Below are 22476 nucleotides of genomic sequence, written 5' to 3' on the forward strand. Positions count from 1 at the left end.
CTTCCACATGGTCACACATCAGCTTTTGGTTTGCTGCATCTACGCTACTCCCTCCCCAGTACACTCTACTGGGGTGAGCTGTACTAATCTAAGACCCAGAAAGGACAAAGATGGTTTTGGCGTCAAAGAGGAAACCTGTTTGGACACGCTACATTAATGTGTCTCAAGGTTTTACATTAGTCTAACCCGTGCAATGTTACGCTGATGCAACTGCCTAGAAAGCCTCATACAACCACCCCCTGAGGGGTTTGTGCGAGGTTGTAGCAGCTCTTAGATTTGATCTGGAGTGGGTACCTTTGGTAACAGAGAGTCTGAACAATGCTTTGGGATCTATGCACAAAAAAAAAAAGCAAGGGAAATACACTCTGTGTTATGAGGATTAATAATAACTCCCTAGGGAAACACTAAAACCCTGTCACTTAAGCACAGCTACAGTAATTAGGATCTCCTGAATTTTAGCTCACAAAGAGTTGAAAGCTGCCTGTAAAACTGAATTGCACCCTTCCCTCTTTATTTATAAAGGTCTGGCAGGGCTTTGGAGGAGACAGTGGGTAATTGTCTAACAGCCATTCTAGCTGGCCAAGAGTCAGGTTTTGGATTTCAGTTCAGCTCGAAAATAATCTTCTTAGGCCATCAGTTCCTGACAGCTCTGTTAACTGGGTGAATCTGCTGTTCCCAAAAGCCAGAGCCGAGCTGCCCTAACATGAGCACAGGTAAAGCAAGAGTGATTGCAGCTCAGAGGCTGTTCCTTCGCTCTGTCCCACTAACTTTCTGCTTCTCCCAGCCTGAGAACCATGAGACCAGCTTTGCCATTTCAGCTCTGACCTACATCTACTCCCTGCTTCCAGGCTTGGCCGCACACGGAACACAGAAAATCCTCTTCAGCCTTAACCCAAAGCAACCTTGTGCTGACTGGCAGGAGCTTTCACTCTTCCAGACTGCCCCTGCAGTGTTTCTCACATATGCAGACACTGTTAGCCTGTGAATTTTCATTTTCACAAGGCAGTCCTGCCATGTAAAGGACACCCAAGCCTTTCCAAGTAGCATTTCTGTGCACAAAAGGACATTCCTTGGACATGTTGTTTATTTGTTCTAGCAGGAGCTTGGCCCTAGTCCTACTCGCGCTTACACCAGAACAGCCTTGCTAAGGAGCTGCATTAATTTAGATTCCCTCTACAGAGAGAAGAGCGCAACTCCAAAGGTCCAGGCGCTGGAGTAACCTCACTTGTTCCCTGACCCTGAACAACTGCAAACTTGGCCTTCACCTTGTCGCATGCAAGCTCGAGGCAAGTTCCACTGTGTATATTCTGCATTACTGGAGTTTGGGGCTGGGACGAATCACAGAAAGCTCTGGGCTATCCTGATTTACAGCCGGGGCAAGAGTCAGCAGCACGATTTCAGCAGTGAAGAGCAGAAATACACTGACATCCTGACTGTGCCCCACCAGCCCTGGGCACTGGGGAGACAAACCCGCACAAGGGACATCTTCCCAGCAGGGAACCGGACTGCCACTACATCTCAGGAGCAAAATAGGCCACTGCACTGTGCCCCTCCGCCTGAATTTTCCTGAAATGAAGGAACTAAATAGAAACCGACCTTCTGCTGTCTCACACAGAAAAGCTACCTCTATTATGCACTTTGAAGATCTTATGTGCTTCTAAGATTGTTTTTTTCCCCCTCAGTTCTATCAGTTTGTCTAATAAAGGATAACACCTCCTCCCACAGCCTTGCCTTGCTTATCCACCTGCCTGAGCTGTTTACAATGTGGCAGCAGAAAAGGCCAAACCATGGATATTTATCTATTCTGCGAGAGCTTCAAATCTGAACATCTGCTGCAAAACAGGCTGGCACTTACAGCTCAATCACTTGGGAGTTTAGCTCCATGATTGTGTCGTCAGTGCTGACAGAAATCAAGACAGCTGCCGTGTTAAATTCCCAAGGTGGGCGTCGAGGTGGGGAGTCAGGCAGAGAGAGCGAGAATGTGACAAATCGGGAATCAAAATAAACGGACAAAAGCCCTTTCTCTGTTCTTCTGCACTCTCCTCTCCACTTCCTACAAAAGCTAGCACCTGTGGTTTCCCCCTGCCCTCCCTCCCACCCTACGTTCACATGCTCACATCCTCTGGGTTTGGTACCTTCTCTGCAGCGACGGGCACCGAGGATGGGGTAAGGCTGGTGGGAGACTCCGGACGTTTTTTGTGCTTCTGTTTAGGTCTTTCCTTGTCTTTCCGACTCTGCAAAAGAAATCAGAGAGTACTGGAAGGCTAACTTTTCCTCTGCTGAGAATAGCAGTTGTAAGGGAAAAGAAAGGAGGGTGTGTAGGGGTGGATTTACAACCATACATTCATATTCCTCTTTGCTTCTCCACCCATCCACACGAGCCCAGTATCCCTTCCCCCACATCCCAGCTTCTGGCTGGGACCATCCCACTATCTCTACCCCAGCTGCAGCCAACATCTGGAGTGCAGAATATCAACAGAAGCCCACGAATCAGTTTATGGTAAGATGATAGGGAAGGACTTAACAAGCTCTGGCTGATTTCAAGAAACCTGAACCTTCCTCCTGCCATTTCCCCAAAGGGACTCCGTGCCCCCTCACCCTCACTCTCTACCTTCCTCAAGGGTTTCTCAGATCCACCCTGTACAGCCAACGGGAGAATCTTGCTTTCAGCATGTGTTGCACGTGCACAGGTAAAGAAATCAGTCAGTGGAGATCTCAGAACCTAGGCTTGACCTTAACCTAGAGATCCCCCACATCTCCCCTCCCAACAGAGACAGCTGGTCTGGGTCCATCTCTGCTAACAGGAGACAGACTATTTAGTTTGATTTCTTCATCCTGTTTTTTCTCTCACTAAAACTCCAGAAACATGGGATTCTTCAAATTGCAAACCAAAGAAAAATCGTGGCCTGAGAAACACTGAGTCCTGTCTGCCCTGATTTTATTATATTCTCCTGGGAAATGGACTGTAACCACGGAGTTTATTCTTACATAGTGCTATCAGGATGTTTATGCTAAAACTGAGATGTTTTCAGAGAAAAGACTGAAAAGACTGAAGTCAGTGGGGCTTGAGGATGCCCAGGCCAGCTGGCATACAGATGGATGGATAGAAGAGCATCCTCCATCACACACTCCTGCTTCCTCTGCTGCACGCTCCCATGGGAACACGCTCAACTGATTACAGGAGCTTTTCCATGCTACCAACCTCAGCTAAAGATGTGGCCTTCTTTACTGAAGCTGCAGAAACTTTTCTGCTGAGTTCCAGACTTCGCAGTGTGGTTACTGGTGTGCGGAGCCAGAGAGCTGCTGTCAGATAAACACCTGCATGAGATGCAGGGCTTAGAAAAATCCATCCTCTTGTTTCTGAGCCCTTTTTGTAGCAAAGGATGCCTGTTCTGGTACAACTCCCTCACGTGGGCGTTTTATTCTAGAAGCTGAAGTGCTCAGTCTGGAGCGAAGGTGTGGTCAGACCAGAACAGAGACATCGAAATTCACTGACTCCAGAAAGCTGCTGATTGCTCCCTCGAGCAGGCAAAGCCCCGAGGCTACAGCTGCCAGCACATGCCAAAGATGGGATGCTGTCAGGGGAAGATGCAATTGCAGCAAATATATGAGCTCCATTGTGTGTTTTTGGGGGTGAGAGAAGAGAGTGGAATAATTAAATATGCTAAATGGGGGAAAAAAGGGGCAGGAGAGAGAGGGCAGGAGGAAAAGGCTGGAGGAGGCAGGCAGGAAATGAAGCAGAAGTGAAGCAAAAGTGCTCCAGGAATCAGCTCCTTCCAGTGCGGGTTTGGCTGAATTTTCATTGCGCTTGAAGAGGAGGCCCATGCTGCAGCCCCCAGTGACCCTGCAGGCTAAACCCGCCATGAGGCCACAGAAGCTTCGCTGGGATGAGCTGGTGAAAAAAGGAGGCAAATCCAGCCTAGAGCTTCGCCGCACTTGCTGAGTGCACAACCAACGCTGCCAATATCCATCATTTTATCACCAGACTCCTGGTGTTTGGCATATCTGTTAAAGCCGCTGTTCCTAGAGCTACAGTGTTTTACAAGAATCTCCGTTTTCTTTTTTTCCTCTTTCTTTAATACACATTTCCAGCTTTGGCAGCGAACAAGGAAAGCTTGAAAGTGTGCTTTCTGCGGACTAAGTGCCGAAAGACAAATTAAAATTAAATCTTTACTAAATCTCATAATACTTGGGGACTTCTCATGCTATAAACACTGTCTAACTCTCACGGGTCTTCTAGGACAGGAAGACAGGGAAACTGTGTCCCAGTTAGTTAAGCAGCTTGTCACAGACCATGCGCACATCAGCGTTCATTATTCCAGTAGTAGTAACAATTTGCACTCCCTTAATAGCACACAGCAGAGAGTTTCAACGAGCTGAAGAGAGTTTTTTAATATCTACATCTCATTTTACAAATGGGAAAACCAGGGCACATGGGAGAAGAGAACTTGCTGATACTTCACAGAAAGTCATCCAAAAATTCAGAAAGAAAAGTCAGGGATCTCCCCCTGCACCCGGACACACGCTCGCCTACTTGCAGATGTTGCCAGTGCCACTCTCGGAAACTAGAAATGGAAAACAGGAGCCAGACACCTCATTACAATACATTTTGCCAAATAACTGCACAAACCCTGGTCCTTAAACTTTCTGAATACCACAAAGCTTATTCTCTCATTTTCAGACCCCGAATCCCAAATGCACTTCAATCGTGAAGTTGCAAGAGGAGGGAATAAGATACAATGCTGCAAACGCGAGCCAGCCAGCACTGTAATGATTTAATTTCACGTATCGTGGTCAAGATGAGCCAAGGCAGAGCCAAGCCATTTTGGCTAATGACAATGAACCTACGCACCTACATATGCACACATTCACACATGCGCACACACGGGGAAAAGCAGAAATGTCCTGACTGCCACCGCAGTGAACCATAAAACCTCCCACAGTTTCATTGTGATGGCGACCACCAAACTCACATCCTCCAGCTTCAAAATCCTGGCTGTCTCCTCTCTGAAAAATCGCCCTTCGCTGTCGGCAGCGCAGAGTCTACAACAGCTAACTGCGCAGTCCCCTGGTTATATGTAGGAGTGCGTACACATGTACATATTCAGCAAGAACCCAGCCTGCACAATAGGGACCAGATTTCTGGAATGCCTCAGCTCCCATTTAGATGCTTGAACAAATGGTCAGGTTTTCCAAAAAGCTAAACGCCGGGTTTTGAGCTCTTTTGAAGATCTGGCCCCGACTACATGTGCTGAGCAACTGCACTCAAACGATTTAGGAAATCTGTCCCACAGAGACCAGTCTTCGTGCTCTGCTCAAAGGACTGCATTGAAACCAGAACCACCGCAGCCTGAGGAGGAGCTCGAAGGCAGTTCTGCTGGGTGTCCCTGCACGCAGCCCCGGGCCATGCCCACAGGCACACCTTGCTCCTCCGTTGTGCTTACCAAGCACTTCTCCCTCTGCCATACCACCTCCTCTCCGGGTTCTCTGTGCCAGTCCTGCCTGGGCACAGCGGAAACCCACAGGACCAGGCACCCAGGAGCCCTCTGGGCTGCAGCCAGCAGCCCTAAAGCTTTGCCGAGTTGGGGTGCCCGCTGCCTTCGCACACCCCGTAGCACCCACCATGGCTCTCTAATGCTTTTGGGTACTCAGAAGGGCAACAGGATCTGACACCTTCTTCAGTATTACTGGAGAAATGCAGTGCCTGGTGTTAAACGGGCAGGACAATTAACTCCATTACCCCACGGACATTTTGCAGACGGGCCGGCTGCCCCCAGACCAAGGCACTGGTGGGAAGGTTACTTCGTCTGCCCGCAGACGCCATGGCACTGAGATGGTCAGGGTGCTCAGTCACTCCTGGCTATCTTGCCTGTGTTGACAGGCCCTCAGACAACCCGGGGCGTTCCCCAGCTTGCACCAGAGGCTTTTAAACATGTGGGTTCTCTCCAGGAACCAGAAGGCTCCAAATGCTTCCTGCAAGAGCCGCAGGGCGCAAAGCGAGGGGAGGGCAAGGGGACAGGGGGGAAGCAGCACTTGGTCCCCTGCTTCTCAAGTGCCCTCTCCCCTCCTGGCTTTTCTGTGCCCGGCACTTCATATCCCTGGCACGCAGGCACCCTCCTCTGCAAACCCTCCTTGCAGGAAACTTCACAGACAACACAGCCACTGCCAACAGCCCAGCCTGCCCACAGAGACCTGCCATGAAGCAGGACTCCGGGGAGGAGGAGGAGGAGGAGGAGGAGGAGGGAGGGACGATGCACTGCCAGAGCAGAAAACCTTTCAACACCCCCATCCCATCTTTGCGAGCAAAAGCCGAGCCCTACCTTGCAGCGGCTCCGTGCTCCCTGCAGCAGGCTGGCTGGCTGGGCGAGCTGCGGTCTGCAGGGAACAGGAACCTGCCCCCAGCAACCAACTTCATGGAAAACAAACTCTCTCCATGCAGGACTGAGCAGCTGGGGCTTGGCATGTGGGCACGGAGCAGGCCGAGCCTGCGGCGGGGGGAGCGCGGCTGCATGGGGGGCGTGCCGGCGACACAATCTCCCTTCGAGCTCCCCAGCGCAGGAGGAACGAAACAGGATCTTTCGCTGCCAAAAAGGGTTGTGCGCAGCTCCTCTCGCTCCCCCCACCGCCGTCTCCCCTTCCCCGAGCCCCCCTCTTCTAATCTGCTGGACACCAGCAATTGGATCATTAAAAGTAGATTGGGCAGGGGAAGGAGGGAGGGAAGAGCCGGGAAGAGCCAAGCGGGCTCTGCTGCTCCCTCCCTCTTTCCCAGGCTCTCTGAACTCCCGCACCCGGAGAAGGAGGCCTGGCTCTGGGCTGCAGCCATGGCAGCCGCAGCGAGGAGGAAGGCAGCACCGGGCAGAGGGAGGCTAAGCCTCTGCCTGCAACCTCACCTGCACCAGGGCCGTGCTGGGGATTTCACAAGTTTGCCTTGAGACACACTCTTGAGAGCACGAGAGGTATTGCACCAGGCCACAGGGCCAGCCCTCGTCCGGCTTCGCGTGCTCTCAAGTTATTGCTGCACCCCCTGCTAATGGAAGGATTTGCTGGGGGCGGTGAAACACCCACATAACAAGAGGTCACAGAAAGGCGGTCAAGGATGCAATGAAGGGAGGCTACTACAGCTACAACAGAGCAGATTTAAGTTCAGTACTCCTTCCAAAAAAAATCCTGTGCTGGCCTTGCAAGCAGCCACCTGCATCCCATTTGAAAAAAATGTCCACTTTGCCCTTCGGTGCCTGCGTGGACACAAAACTCCAAGAGGCAGACCTCCGTCACCAACTCCAATGCAAACACAAAGCCCCTCCTCACAGACCCACCGGGTTTAGATTTCAGCCCGGTACAACTTCTCCAGCGCGCTGAGTCTGCCGGGCCGGAGCCTCGGCTCGTTTCCTCCACTGGCACCAGGTCCAGACGGGCAATGGCAGTGGGGAGGGAGGCTCTGCTGTGCATCTGCTCACACACCGTGGGACCGAGGGCTCAAGCATTGCCCTGGGCTGGTGCTAAAGTGATAAGGGGAGCAGGACAGACAGGCCCTGAACCTCCATAAAGTGCCCACCCGTGGCTAGGGAAGCAGTTCAGGAGCTAAAAGTGTGTTACGACTGTGGAGAACTGGCTCTGTACCCAGACCTGAGCAACACCTGCAGGTGGGCTTATTCACTCCGAGTGCCTGCCTCTCGTTCCTCTGTCACCGGGCAGGGACCGATCCTCTCGTAACAGTTTCCCACATCCAAATTAAAAGTCTCCTGATTTTGCTTATGGGTTCCAGGTGTTCACTAAGAGTAACACTGGATGACTGTCTCCCTCCATGGGATATATGCCTAAAAATGTTGTAGCGCACGTGCTCCTGTCTGCTCCTGGTGTGACAAATTTCATTCCACGGAGCATGGTAATTTTTTTCTGTGCATTTCAAGCAGACAATATAGGTGACAGAACATCTGTACTTCATTCAACCCCTGTGCGTCATCCAGCAATTTCTTGGTATTTAGCTATTGTTTTCTTTCTTTCTTCTTTCTTTTTTTAAACAAAAAAAAACCCTGCAAAGGCTCCCACAGGGTAGAGCACACACATTGCAATACCAACTCCAAAGAAATAAATGGGGATGGTTTTGCTAAGGCCTGGTATGTCCTGAGGAAAACCCAAAGCCTGGAGCTTTCCCGTTTTCAGGACAGCACAGAAGGAAATGCTTGGGCTGGTATCATTTGTGCCTGCAAGAGGCAGGGGACGCTGACGCTGGCTCGCAGTCCCCACATCACAATTGTCCCTTGTTCCGCAGAGAACAAGACTCTTCACAAACGCTGAACTGTTTTACAGCAGGGCTTAGGAATCCAAATCCCGAGTCTTTGCTGTCTTACTGAAGCCACCGGGTTAAATCCTGTGCCCCTCACTTAGTCATTAACTCAGCCAGAGTTTTCCTCCTTAAAGCCTAAGTAAACAGCCACAGCCCTGCGCTGGAAGGGAGCTGTCAGGCCCTGAGCTCCTTCTGGAGCGGAGAGCCAGGAGCACCTGCAGCCCAGGGACGCACACACGTGCTCTGGTCTGCCGCCGAGTGATCCGCTCCCCTGCAACGCCTCCAGCTCCGGCAGGACGGGACCAGCCGGCTGCACAGCTGGACAGGCTCAAGGAAAAGCTGTTCTGCTTCAGGTCAGCACAGCCGCACGCCCAGTTCCCCTGAAACATGTGCAATTAGATCATGCGCTGCTAGTCACGTACTCCAAAACGATGTGGGAACTAACGGCTCAAGCCCCTCTTCGGGTACCCCTTCGAAAGGTCAGTGTTCCCACACTGCACCTCACAACCGCTCCCAGAGCTGCGAACTACGCAACACCCCTGGAAGCCCGGAGCGCCTTCCTCATCTCCACGGCTTTACGCACCTCATCCCCCTTTCCATGCTGACTCCCCCTCTCTATGTGGCAGGAGTCGATGTTGCACTTGCGCTGTGGTCCTGCCAAGCAACCCCGGCGCGGGAAGGGGCCTCCATCGGATCTGCTGCTCGCAACCGCGATGAACCATCAGGAGGGCAGAGCGGTGAGGCAGCAGCGAGACAGAGTCTCTGCACGTTTGTGAGTAACCCAGAGGCTAACAATAGTGGCAAGCACCACTGAGAAGCCTATAAATAAATCCATATTCCTCCTGTTTTCGCTCTCCCCCTGGCGCTGACCTGCTTTCCAACCGAAGCTGGGAAAGCAGCACCTCCCCTGCTCCTACCTGCCAGGCACGTGACTGCACTCCCACCCCGGCCACCAGAAGCCGTGCAAATACAGAAACCCTCGTACGGTCCCCCAGCGTTGGACTCGCACAGCCTGTCAGTTATAATTACAGCTGAGCTCTCCAAAGCCGCCGTCAATCACCCCGATCCTGCCCTCTCCCCCACCCTCTCTGCCTGCTCGTTGGCTAAAAATAGCACGTTCCAGTACAGCCCCGCACCTTGTGCCAAGCGCTCGCTCCCCGTCCACGGCACAGATGCTCTTTCTCCCTCCCGCCTCCTCCTCTCCTCGCAGCAGCTGAACACACAAGAGGAGTAAATACTCCCCATACGCTTTCGCCTTGTCGGCAGCAGGAAATTTACTGACGTGGTGCAGGCAGCAGGGCAGGCACCGCTCTGGAAGCGAGGTTTGCCTTGTTTGCCCATGTATCAGGTACGGTTTGGGCAAGCTTCCCAAACACGTAATGGACGTGGCGGGCGGCGTTTCAAACTGGATATTGCGGGATAACCTCTGTAAATAAAGAGGGAGACGGCTTTCCTGCCCACACAATTTATGGACTCTCAGCTGGGCATGCCAGGAGGGTGTCAGTCAGTATTAACTGATGGCCGTACCGCTTTTGAAAGCCTGGATGCCCTTGTCCCCAGGAGACTGGGCTGAGATCCATCAGACTTCGGCCACATAACCCACCGGAGTGTCATCGGGCTGTTTCTGGATGTGGGTCATTATCATTACCACTCAAAATTGTTTATGCATCGTGAGGATGCCTACTGCAACAGGACCAAAACAAACAGAAAAGAAGTAAACAGCCAGACACCTATGGCAAGACTTAAAAGATTTGCGCTGCGATTTGCAGGGGTATCACCAATTGTGTTTACACAACAAGGCAAATTTGGCTTTTGACTATAGCGGAATATATCCAGAGGTTGCTTGGTAGACTAATTCTGGATTTCTGTTAACAAAAAACAGGATATGGCCCATGAAGTATTAAAAACTATCTGACATACTTACCATATCCCTGTATAAGTTATTTCTGCTTCAGGTCCTACCCCACCACTTTGGGTAGATGGGGTACAAAGGAGAGTGGCAGTACTACACTGTGGATCCTTGATATTACAAAAGTTGTATCAAGAGCTAGGGAAGTTTTCTTATTCTGCTGCCACTTGCCTTAGAACCCGAATCCTCCAAAAAACGCTGTCCTGCATTTTAGGGCTATTTATTGTTATAAATGACAAATACCTCAGAAGCCTCTGGCCTCCTCATTTCTTTTGGTACAGACCCTTTACACTGGAACCTGCATCCCAGTCAGAACCCAGGAGTCTGCTGGGATTCTGCCTGCTACATTCACTGCTGCTTTTCCTTGAAATATGAGCATTGGTCACGTGAGTCAGTTGGTTAATTATGAACTTTGGTGTGCTGTTAACATGTCCTGTAACACTGCAGCAGTTTTGATGAGCACATCTTAACTAGAGTTAGATAAATAACTATTGCACCAGTCAGATCTGGCATGCAATGTTCTTCTACACAATTGTTTAATGAAGATAAACTATTTTCACAGGTAGCCTTGAAGCAGGTGGAATCCCTGGCTAATCTGACTAAAAAAATGCTACCTAGTTTATACTAATTATTGTTGTTGCCTACAATTAACCTGCTGGCCACTATGCTGATTACTAATCAGTATGTTTTTGTCCTTTAAAACTTGGACTCTGGGATCTGAGGACAACGACCTCCAGTTTCTGTTCTCAAGCTGCTGCATTTAAAACCACAGCCCAAGCTACTTCCACGCAGATCAACTCAGTAGCTGGAAACCATAGCACAATGTGATCCTCAGAGAGGACCTGCCGCAAGATAGAAAGCGGACAGTTGCACATTTAATAGGCACGTTCTGCCAAGACCCCTCTGGCATAATCTGAACATGCAAACTTGGCCACACGTTCCCCACGGCTGTGCTGCTCTGTTTGTATACACATTTCTAGAGGCCTGTTTAAAAACGCAGCCACTATTCAGATCTGACTGTGAAACTCTTTGCAGAGTAATGGCTCACCTGAAGAGCCATCGGTGCCCTCTGCACACTCTTCCCCTTCTCACCTCCAGCCCACGTGACTGTGCCTCTCTGGATTGACAAACTCTGTGCGGATCTTACCTTCTTTGGCCTTTCATGGTGGGATACGTGCTTCTCTTGAGTGGGAGATGTGGATCGACTCCTTCTTCCAGCAATGAAGGAGCTACCTCCAGAGTGACGTGAAGTCTTCTGAGGTAAGTGGGGAAGGGGAGAGGAGGTGAAGAACGGGAGAAAAAAAGAAAAAGAGAGAGGAAACAGTGTTACAGAGCCCAGCTTTCACTGTTACGGTGAGCAAAATTACAGTAAATGGCTTGTCTACCACAGGCAGGACTAAACTCTTTTAGAACCAGATACCCAGCCTGGTTGCTATCATGGGGACCACAGCGGATACCATACTAGTGGGCTTACAAACAGCATGTAGATCTAACTCCCCAAATCCTTGGTTCTTGGTGGCCTATGCACACTGCCACTTGTAAGAAGAAAGGCACAGCTGCTAAGAGACCATTCTGTAATCAACAAGATAAATAGTAGCAGCAACGTTGGTTAGACACACCAGTGCTCCTGAATAGCAGTGTCCAGCTCTCAGTCTTGAGTGGGGCGTGGGGGCGTGCGTGGAAGGACGCCCTGTTCTCAGACTCCAGGCACTAGCAGAAGTCTGGCTATCTATCTCAGCATCAGTAAACCTGATACAGAGCTACACTTGTGTCAGGTACTGAGGGTACCTGAAGGGCGGGGAAGGTGTCCTCCAGTTTGACTTTGAGGGGAAGCTCAAGACATCAGTCACTGTATGTGACAGCACTGATAAGCAGGAAGGAAAGTGGAAAGGCCAGCAACAAAGGAGCCACTGAGACACAAAGCTGTAGTGAGAGGATCAAGTTTCCTTCTGCTGCAGGGGGGAGAGCAGGTGTCTACTAATTATGCAGAACAGGAAAAGGGTTCCTCTCTTGCCTCTCAGTACTGTAATTAATAGGGGGAAGTCCTTTGCCCCAAATATCCCTTAAACAGGGAATGACTCCATGCGTCTTCTGGGCTGTCTCTGTCCTCAGGCAGAAGTTCTGGCTGTTCTGTGTTACACTCCTGCCCAGGGTGCCTCGGCTATACCCCAAACTCCCTGGAGCATCAAACACCATGGCTGCTCTCCTTTCCTGGGACTTAGTTTTGAAATGGGTTTGAAGATGCTATAGAAATACAAAATATAAATTCATCGTTATTCCTAAATGACGCTGACTGAACGGCTGAAAAGGGAAGCAGGCTGCAGACGGTGTTTATGTGTTCTTGGTGTTTCTTACTGCTCTGAGCACAGATACAGTCTGGGATAAAGATGATGCCTTTATATGTGACAAAAAAAACTCCACTGCAGGGATGAAGAAACTCACCATTTTATTGAAGTGGTACTTGCAGTAGCCGCAATACTTGACATTGTCGACTTCTAGGACTTCCTCTTCACATAAGAGGCCAGCCATCTGGGCACTGAAATACATGCAATTAGGAGGAGGATAAAGCAAATTGTACAACTAGACTACATGTCCCATCAAAGGACAAAGAATAGTTCAGGATACCCAGGCAGGGTCTTGAAGTTTCCTGTTCTGCTCGACAAACAGTATGCAAGGAGGGGGGAAAAAAGTTCAGACTATTTTTAATTCATATTAAGATCTTCAAAATCGTCAGTACTTTTCTACCACATTGTCTTGCAACTTTTGTTTTTGTTAAGGGAGGCCTGGGAGGCCAGTAACAATTCCAACAAAAGACATATCATGAGCAAGGAATCCATGTAAAGCTGGGAATCTCCCTGTTCTGCTGATAGGCAATGTTGTTTTCAGGCTGCGAGGGTACATGAGGATATCAGCCCTTAAAATCGTCTAGATGATACTTTTGCATGTGCTCTACTGGAGAAGGAACATTCCTGGGTTGTGACTCATCTCTTCTCTTCTTGGATTCCACACAGTCTTAGGGAAATCCCCAGCAGGGAAGGCTCACTGGTGAAACCTCAGCCTTCCTGGGGAAGTTCCCCTCACAAACTGAGCAAGGATGAGATACCCCTCGCACAAAATAAACCCAGGGTGATGAACCCAACTCCCCACACCACCCGTTTGGTGTGGCCTCAAAGTCATAGCAGCAAAACCAATAGCTGGGGCTATTCTTGGGTTGATGCTGTGCGGAACTCACCAGGTGACATGGAAAGCTTGCCGGCAGCCATGTCGGTTACAGGCCATGCATGCTCCAGAGGCTGCTTTGCTCTCCCTGCCCTGCTCTTCACAGATGTAGCAGGACAGCAAAAAAAAAAAAAAAAAAAAAGGAAAAGTGCTTACTCCAAGAGGCAAAGTGTCTGTTTCACTCTCACTGTTCACCAAGAAGCAAACCTTTCACAAATGCATAACTCTGTTATGTCCAGTGACATATATGACTCTGTCCAGTCATCTCCCTTCTGTGACAACAGCTCTGGGTTATTTCTCAATGGCATGCACAAAACTCATGCATCTTCTTTTTCTCCCCTAATAAAAACTGTGTCAGATCAAAATGTGGAGTAACCAACATGTAACTCCAAGGCAGAGATTGCTCAAGCTGGGGGGAGTTGGTGATAAATGGAGGACCAAAAAGTTATTTGCAAGAATGGGGATTTACTTTGTATTTCTGCATTATTTTTAAAGGAATCTGAGTACCTGGAAATAAATTGGACAGGAGATGTGGTAGAATAAGATGACCCCAAAAAGCCAAGGCAGGGCAAGTACACTTGGGGCAGAAGTCTAGATGATACTTTCTAGATGGCCTTACCTTGTTGAAGCGGTCGTGGGGTACGTACTGCAGGACAATTGGCTCCATGGTGAGCACATTGGCAAACTGCACCTCTGGGATGTACAAAGCACAGACAACATGGGCCCACCCTGGGGAAGCAAACAAGACAGAGCGCGGAGGTTCACATGGGGCAACCCAGAGGAGTCTTAAACTCAGACACAGGGCTGCAGACGAACATGGGAGGGAGAGAAGGAAGACAGTGTAGGAAGGGAGCCAACTTAAGTTAGATGTTAGATTTGAAATACTGCTTGTTGTAACTTGGTTAGGAATCAAATCCTCTGTGGGTGAAAGATAGACGGATACCACCTCCAGATTAAATAAGAAAGCAAAGATTTCTTTGGAAAAAGAAATGTACAACGCTCATCGTGCTGAAAAGCAACCCCTCAGGACTTGAGACCCAAAGTTGAAGACCTAAACAAACCCAGGAAAAGCATCCAAGCAGTAAATGATGCTGATGGGACAGGTTTGACGTGTAGTCAAAACAAAGCTCCCTTTATTGGCTGTTATCAACGGCTAAAGAAGGCTCTTTTTCAGCAAGCCAAGTTAGATTAAAATCTAAATCCACCAAGACACTTCCCAATCAGATCTGTAAGTTGAAATTCCAGCTGGTCGGGACAGAACTGAGAAAGTTTGAAGGTCAGGAGCTGTTGGGGGCTGATCCATACTGGTATGGCTACTGCAGTGGAAGGATTTAGCTAGAATTAGGATGGATTCACCTGGGCAGGCGCAACCAACGTCCATGATTACAGAATTATACAGCACTGTAAGTACATGGGCTATATAATTCTATACAGTGACACGGTTGTAACACTTCTTGTGCCTGTCTACACAGACCTGATCAAACCATGTAATAACATGCTTGGAAGAAGATGCTATGTTATTATAAAACAATCCCCCATCGTGATATTTGTGCTATTGCACTAAGGCTCTTGGCGCTTACGACCAGCTCTAGCAGATGCTTCTACAAAATATCTCGGACTTAGGGCTTCTTCTCTAAATATGGTCTCTATCAGAAAAGAAGACCTCCTCGCCTAATTTAACTCTTTAAGGTAAGTGGCAGGAAGGTACAGAAGCCTTTCTGAAAAGTAAGATTTTGAGAAAAATTAATTTTGATCTATACAGCCAGTAGCATCAATAGCTGCAAGCCCTGACAACTGTCATCAGACTCCACAGTACTTCACAGCACCAGAGGCTGAGAAGCATCAACGATGAGCAGATAAGTCCTGCAGAGAAAAACATCTTTGCTGCCTGCTGGTCCCTGCTCTCGGATGGGGACTCAAGGCTGAGGCTCTGTTAACCTGAGGATCACCCTGGTGCTGCGCAAGTGTGCAGCAAAAAACTCGTCACCTTCCACGTTTCTGTAAACAATGCCAGATCGTGCCCTGAGTCCTGCGAGGTTAAACTCAAGAAAGTGCACGTTTCAGGGGCTGTGCTTCGACGGCAGGTTCCCCCCCCAGGAAAGGTCTTCTCGCCAGGGAGGCTTCAGAAAGTGAAGTTTTGTAAGAAAAAGGCAGAGTGTTTTCATTCCCCTGGAGCCTCCAGCCTTCTCTTTCTGGTGATATAGGCTCAGAAATGAATTATTTTGTGCCCGGGACAGCTGCCAAGTCCCCGGAGGCTCTGCACGACATACCCGGCTCCGCGCAGAGGTACTCACCTCCGTTGTCGGTCCGTTTCAGGGCTCCATCTTTGTGGGGACACAGTTCACATCTCTTGAAATTAAGCAGAAACAACAAGTTTAATCTAACTCCCAGGGGCGCGGGGGCCAGAAAAGAGATGATTCATTTACAACATGGTTATGAAAGATGGGGCTGCTTTCAAAGAGAGGAAGTGGAAGAAGGGCTGAGAGCGGTTTGGGTGAAAAAGATACCCTGACACAGCTCAATATCGTCCTGTCTGACGGGGACGTATTTAAAGCCTCAGACCAAGAGCCACGGGGCTATAAGCGAACCTTGACTTTCACGGGGCTTTTTTTTTTTTTAAAAAAAAAAAGCTTTAGTCTTTGTGGTTGGGGAGTAAAACTGAAAACCATGACTCAGAGAGCAGAAGGCAAATAAAAAGAAGCCATTATCTATCTTTGCCTCTTTCCTTCCTTCCTTCTCTCTTTCTCTTGCGATGTTTTTTCCAGTCTCATGAGAGGCGGGTGAGGCTGTCATGGCATTTTTGCTGGCGGGGCGTGGGGGGCCATGGCGAGCCCGGCCCCAATGGCTGGGACTGGCGGGTGAGCACACTCCTCGCCCCCCACTCCCCCACCCCCAAACCCAATGCCAGGGGAGGCTGAGGTGTGATGGAGAGGGCGCGAAGGGAACGTTGCCACCGGAGAGTCCCTGCCGCCCGCGGGGGTGGAGGAAGCTCCCTCAGCGCTGCCATGCTGGGTGGGAGGCTGCAGGCCTGGCGCCATGACGGGCTGTGAGGGAATGGCTCTGTGCGCCCTCCATGCCCAGTCACTAATGGCTGCTTTTGGGGGAAGGCTGTGAGGGGGGAGACATGCTGTGACCTCCACCATGGGGCAGCAGCCATGGGGTGGTTGGAGATGAGCCCCCTTCCCTCAGGAGATGCCCCCTCATACCAGGCCCCCGGGGCAGGGAGGCCTCCAAGGCCAGCGGCGGCTCCAGACCCACCGGAAGTGTCTCCTCATGGCCCGGGTGGGGACAGGCCTCATCCCCTCCACCATGCATGGCCAGTGAGGGAGAGGCAAAGGGACAGGGAAGGTCCGGCCAGGCAAGATGGCAGCAACCAGGGAAACCCAGCGCCACAGCCCTCGGCGCCATTCCGCACAACATGGCGGAGGGCGAGGCCTTGCACTCATTTTTTCCCACCTCAGTAATTTCAGCCCTGCCCGGCCGGTATCGGCCTCCGCATCGGCCGATCACGAGGTGAGGGCTGTGTCCCGGCCATAACGCCCTTCTGAAGCGCCGGCGGGAGCTGGGGCGGTTTCGGAGCGCGTTGCCACGCATGGGGGAACACGCTGCCGGCCCCAAGGGCTCCTCCCAGGCTGATCCGCCCAAAAACGGTCGCTGTCTTTCTCAATGGCATCGCTCAGGGAAAACTCCTGTGTGCTTTTTGTTTTGTTTGACTTTTTAAAAGGCCTGAAAAACCTGCAAGGCGCAACCCTTTTCCTTCCCTAGTGGAAACATCTGATTTGTTAAACAAAACAAACAAAACAAAACAAAAAAACATGCCTTTCTGTGAGAAAACGTGCTTTGTCAGAAAGTTTTGAAATGAGGTGCCTGCTGTCAAAGCGAGACGGCGGGCTGTGCGGGACGTGGTGCGCTCTGCCTGCCAGTGCTTCCCTGTGATCCCTCGGCTCCCTTCGCCCGATCCTTCGGGGCAGGTGCTCCAATGCCGCGAAAAAACAATGTATTGAGCAATAACCGGCCACAAGAAAAAGCCTCCGCCACCAACCAGTCCCCAAGGACCTTCCACAAAGGTGGTTTCCCTCAAGCAAGCTCAAGATTTCCTCTGCTGGAGCTTTACCTCCTGGGCAGAGGGGCACCATAAATCGGATTGCGGTGCCATGGGCAGCAGGGAGGCTCAGCCCGATCCTCCGGCGCTTTCCTGGGAGTCAAGTGTGGGGGGGTCTCAAACAGGCACCTTTGGCAAGCACGAAATCCCTGTGATAACGTATAAATAAGAGATGAGGGGACAGAGACCGGTGCCGTCCTCTGCAGCCCATCTCGCTTTCCCTGCAACTCAGTTTGAAACGGGGATGGATGACCACAGGAGGTGTTTCTCACCACTCCTGGTTAGGTCCGGGCTGCCAGAATGCTGGAGAGCTGCTCTCACAATTACTATGGAAAGCCTGGCAGAGCCAAGACAGAAAAAGAACTCGGTTAACTGAGACACTGTAATAAGAAATTTGCACTTGAAAAGGCCCCTCCGCTCTCCCCTCCACCCCTCAGATCAAAGCGGCTCTCCCACCATGCGATTAGCAAAGCTCTGATTGTAACAAGAGGGGTTAACAGCTCCATCGGCCCCACACAAGACTTTTAATAGCCCTGCCTCGAAATGACAGCTAAAGCCTTCACATGATCCCTCACATGAGTGCCCTCTGGCCATTGCAGCTCACCGGGCTTCCGAGACAATTTGATTACAAAGTGGATGGGCTTTCAGTTGCTTACTGTAAGCACAATAGCGTCCACAGCATCCTTTAGGGACCTGAGCATCTGAGGAGGGGTTATGAGCAGGGATTAAGCGGTACCTCTTCCTTTTATTCAACCTGCAGAGGCCCAGGCAGTCTCCGGGGGTTTTTATTTCAACTCTGGGAAAACAGCAGAGCTCGCTTGATTTCAACCAGGTTGTGAAGGGCAAGGTTAGAGCTCCTGACCCCCTGGGGCTTCTAACTCTGGGATCTACCACCACGTTAGGGCTCCAGAACTCTCCTTCCAAAGCTGAAGAGGAGATGGAGTCCATCTCTCCAAAGGAGAGACACAGAAATCAGGAGACCTGTGTTTTAAAAAAACTCACTAAGGACTACAATATTCTCTGTGCCTCCGTATCTCATTTTCAAAGCAAAAGTATCAATATTTAGCCAATAAGTACGTTTGTTATGGACAAAGCTTGTAAACTGCTTTAAGATTCTTCTATGAAGGCAGATGTGGGAAGAAAAACATTCTTGTTTTTCAAAGGAGTTTGCCACACAGTCATTATGAAAGAAATACGAATATCAATTCACCCTGCTGCCGTTGTCAGTGCCTTTAGTCCGCAAATAGCAGCATCTCTCGTTGGAGATCCCGCAGGCAGTGTCTGCAGGCTGGCAATGCCCCTGTTACAGCTGGAGAAAGCCAGGCACAGAGGTGCAGCGAAACCCCAGAGCCGTGGAACAGCCACAGCCTCCAGCCTCGCTGGACCACGGAGCCCAAATTCAAAGTGTTTTAGTCACAGAGCCATGCACGGATCTCCTAAGACCTGACTCATTTCCCTTACTCTGATCACGCTGTTCTCTACATCAAAGAACTAGATTCTTTTTAAGTATTTACCCATCTGCGTGTCTGTTGCTATGACTGCTGGTGTTTAACTGAAAAGGTGAGGGATTTAGATAGGAAATCATACCCAGCTCTGCTTAGGAAGGAAGATTATCACTGTTCAGTTATAATAGTAGCAAGGCTGAATGCCACGGGACTGAATGGCATGACTGAAGCCCACCACGCATTGTCTAACAGATTTCACCACAGCAGAGTGAAATAAGGAGCCACCTGCAGGGGTATTGTTTTCGTGATACCTTGAAGGCGGTTTGAAGTGTACAATGTGCAAGTGAAAAGTTACAGTCCTTGCAAGGAGCACAGGTGAGCAGGACTTGTGTGTACATGTATTACTGCAGCTTACACGGAATTGTAGCTAAGACTGAAGAGCTTCTCTCTGCCTGCACGGTTGGGAGAGCGGGGGGAAGGAGGGCCATGAAATCCAGATTCCTTTCTTTGCTATGAAACTATCTGCAGGATGTAAAACCACTCAAAGACACATTTGATCTTCTTTACTGCAGTGCACATAAAAGCAGCATCTTGCAATGGGAAAAGAGCTCAGGTCTGAAAGTCTGGTCTTGTTTACACTCCCGCTTCCAATGAGGAATGAGTTAATGCAATGTAGAAAGCATGGTACAGATACCTAATTCCCCCATCCACTCATCTTTGCCAAGTTCTTCGCCCATCTGTGAGACAGATTAAACTTTTGTACTGCAGCAACCAGAGAGCCCAGCTGAGACGGAGCACGCTATTTGCTCCGGCCAGCGCAGATCCGCAGATTCAGAGGTCACCTACATCAGCCTCGCTAGCTGTGTATTTCAGAAAAGACTTAGCTAAAACCAGCTCAGAAGGCAGAGCAGGCATTAATAAATGTCGTTTGTGCTGCGCGAGGCCTTCCGTATTTAAGGAAAGCCAAAGTCTAATTTAAGAGAGCAAAGAGGGGAAGCTGTCTTGGATTCACCGTATGGCAAAAGCGGCATCCATGGCATCGCTAGCACGTTAAAGATCGACGCCCCGGCACCTCAGCAGTTGGTTGGTGCAGCCGTATCTGATGAGGGCTCACATGGGAAGTTATTGCAGAGTAGCTGCTGTGCTATAAACCCACAGCCTAGTTTACTGCACAAATAGCTTCGCCACATAGACGGACCTAAGAGGCAGTCCTGGCCTGATTGTTTCCACTTTCCTGCCTCACCGGGAAATGCCAGAATTAATTAAGAACATTTGTAAAGTGTTCTGTACTGCTAAATTGCTACTTAGACAAAAACTGAACCTCGATCCAGCTTCCTGTCATTTTCTCTGCTGTTTTACAAACTCAGAAGACTTTATGCAGGAGACTGTTGCTGCGAGATACGAATGCCAATCCACCCTGTCAGTCAGTATGATAACTCTGACAGCAGAGCAGCATCTCAGGTGATGCCAACTTCCCTCTGCTCCAAAACTTCCTGAGGAGCTGCATAGAAAAAACAGCAGGGAAACCACCTCTTAGAAGAACACCATTATTTTTTTTCGAAGATTGAGGTCTCCAGACTCAAATATTTTATCATTGCTAACTTGCTTAAAAGCACCTCTGGCAGCATCTTGGTCAAAATGGCTAATAGCATCGTACGGAAGTGTTTGATACAATTATTCCTATTGTATAAACAAGATATAGCAGGCTACAGGCGGAGCGGCAGTACTGAAATGCCAGGCTCTGTCACTTTTGCCAGGGGACCACGCTGCTTCCAGCAGAGACATGAAGGGCATCGAACAAACCTATTTAGCCCAAGTACAAGTGTGCTTCGTACTCACCACCCTGGCGGCTCTCTCTTGAGATTCACATTTCCGACAGAACCAAGGTCCGGTAGGAACCTGGACAATTCCATAGCAAGCTGGAAGAAAAGCAAAAAGAGTTCATTACACCATCTTTAAATCAACTGTTTAATTTCTCAGGTGCGTATAAAAGTTTGCTAGAGGTGTTATCAGTCAGAGATGGGTGACAAAACCAAAAATTACATCTATGCAGCATTATACGCCCCTTTCTAGTTTCCATATCCAGGAAGAGCAGATTGCCTTTTGCAAGAGCTTCAGTGTTATACATTTATTCAAGTTTTCAAATAAGCTCATGGCCAGTATGAAAAATTCCTGTGAAAATCTGGCCTATGTGGGAATCGAGTGCTTCATAAACTGTGTCTAATTCTCATCTAACAAACACAAATGGAGCAACTTCTTACCCCTTAACTTTCCAAGTGTCACTAGTCATCTAAATATAAAACTATGAAGTGGATGGCTATGAAGCACCTTAACCATAATTAGGACTAAGATAACATCTCAGCATCATGAAGGAAATCATCTCGGTGATAATTCAGACAGATACCAAGCGAAACTCCCCTTTATCCTGCACACCCTCAAGCCCGTAACTCACATCCAGCAGCAGCCTTTAGCAGCACGCTTCCACGATCGCCAAATTCAGTCTTTTTAGGACTGCTCCTGGGAACAGGTTCTGTGTTGATACAAGACTCCAGCTGGTAACCCAACAAAACTGATGGTTTTATCCAGCTATACTGTACGTGCCTTTTGCTTTCTACACTACTGATGCTCTCAGGGTCTCCCTCTGCAAGCTGCAGCTCCCACTTCTTTAAAATTGACTCCCTTCTCTGATGGGGCAATGTTGCTTGAAGACCGTTCACCTTCTTTGGCATTCTTCTCCCTCTAACCATCCAAGAATGGTCTTTCTGAGTCCCAAAGGAAACGTTTCTGACCCTGAAAGGGCTCTTCGCAGGTGGGTGTAAAGCAACAGAGGCTGGCAAAGAGCGGTAAGAAGTAAGACTATGCATGTCAGATGAGGGTATAGGAGTCTCCCAGGAAAGAACAAATTATATCTTCCTTATTCCACCTTCGAATGCGAACCGGCAGTTGGAATGGAATCCCAGTCACTTGAGACATTTGAAACTAGGTTGGACAAAGCATCTGAAAATATCCTGCTAGAAGCAATCCTGTGATGTTCCCTGGGGGATGGACCAGGCACGACCCACCATAGGTTCTCTCCATCTCTCTAATGTCTATTATTCCACATCAGCCAGGAAAACGAACGCAATTGTAGAGTTAAACCGAAAGAGCTGACTGCAAGATGAGCCAAGGCATACACATGAGAAAATAGAAACTACATGAAAGCAATGACAGAGGAGCCTGCCTTGGGTCCATCTTTAGCAGCGGGCTCAGGGCCAAAGGCGAGCACTCAGCTGGAGCAGCACAAGCTTCTGTGCCCGCTGCTTCAAAAAGGAAGAAAACAAGGAAGAAAACACGGAACAACGCAGAACACAAGTAAGGCAGAGTTGAAAGTACGATTTGTAAGTGTTCTTAACTATCTTACTAGGGTCTTCATTTCCAACCAGATGTTTTTGTTAACATTTTTAATTTTTTACTGGAAAGATAAGATTTCTAACCATTGTCACAGAAACAGTACTGATATTTTTAAGAATCAGCC

General features: G+C 49.4%; 1 protein-coding gene across 1 annotated transcript in view; it reads right to left on the reverse strand.

Moving 5' to 3' along the window:
* The window catches only part of MLLT6 (myeloid/lymphoid or mixed-lineage leukemia (trithorax homolog, Drosophila); translocated to, 6), a 40796-nt gene extending 18756 nt beyond the window's left edge, over positions 1-22040 (reverse strand). Inside the window, 8 exon segments of the mRNA XM_009882816.1 lie at positions 2136-2234; positions 11344-11451; positions 12639-12732; positions 13429-13533; positions 14036-14144; positions 15710-15764; positions 20802-20881; positions 22025-22040. Coding sequence (XP_009881118.1) covers positions 2136-2234; positions 11344-11451; positions 12639-12732; positions 13429-13533; positions 14036-14144; positions 15710-15764; positions 20802-20881; positions 22025-22040 — 666 coding nt within the window.
* Between the last annotated feature and the right edge of the window lie 436 nt (positions 22041-22476).

Source organism: Charadrius vociferus, unplaced genomic scaffold (assembly GCF_000708025.1).
Source record: "Charadrius vociferus isolate BGI_N301 unplaced genomic scaffold, ASM70802v2 scaffold1070, whole genome shotgun sequence".
Lineage (NCBI taxonomy): Eukaryota > Metazoa > Chordata > Aves > Charadriiformes > Charadriidae > Charadrius > Charadrius vociferus.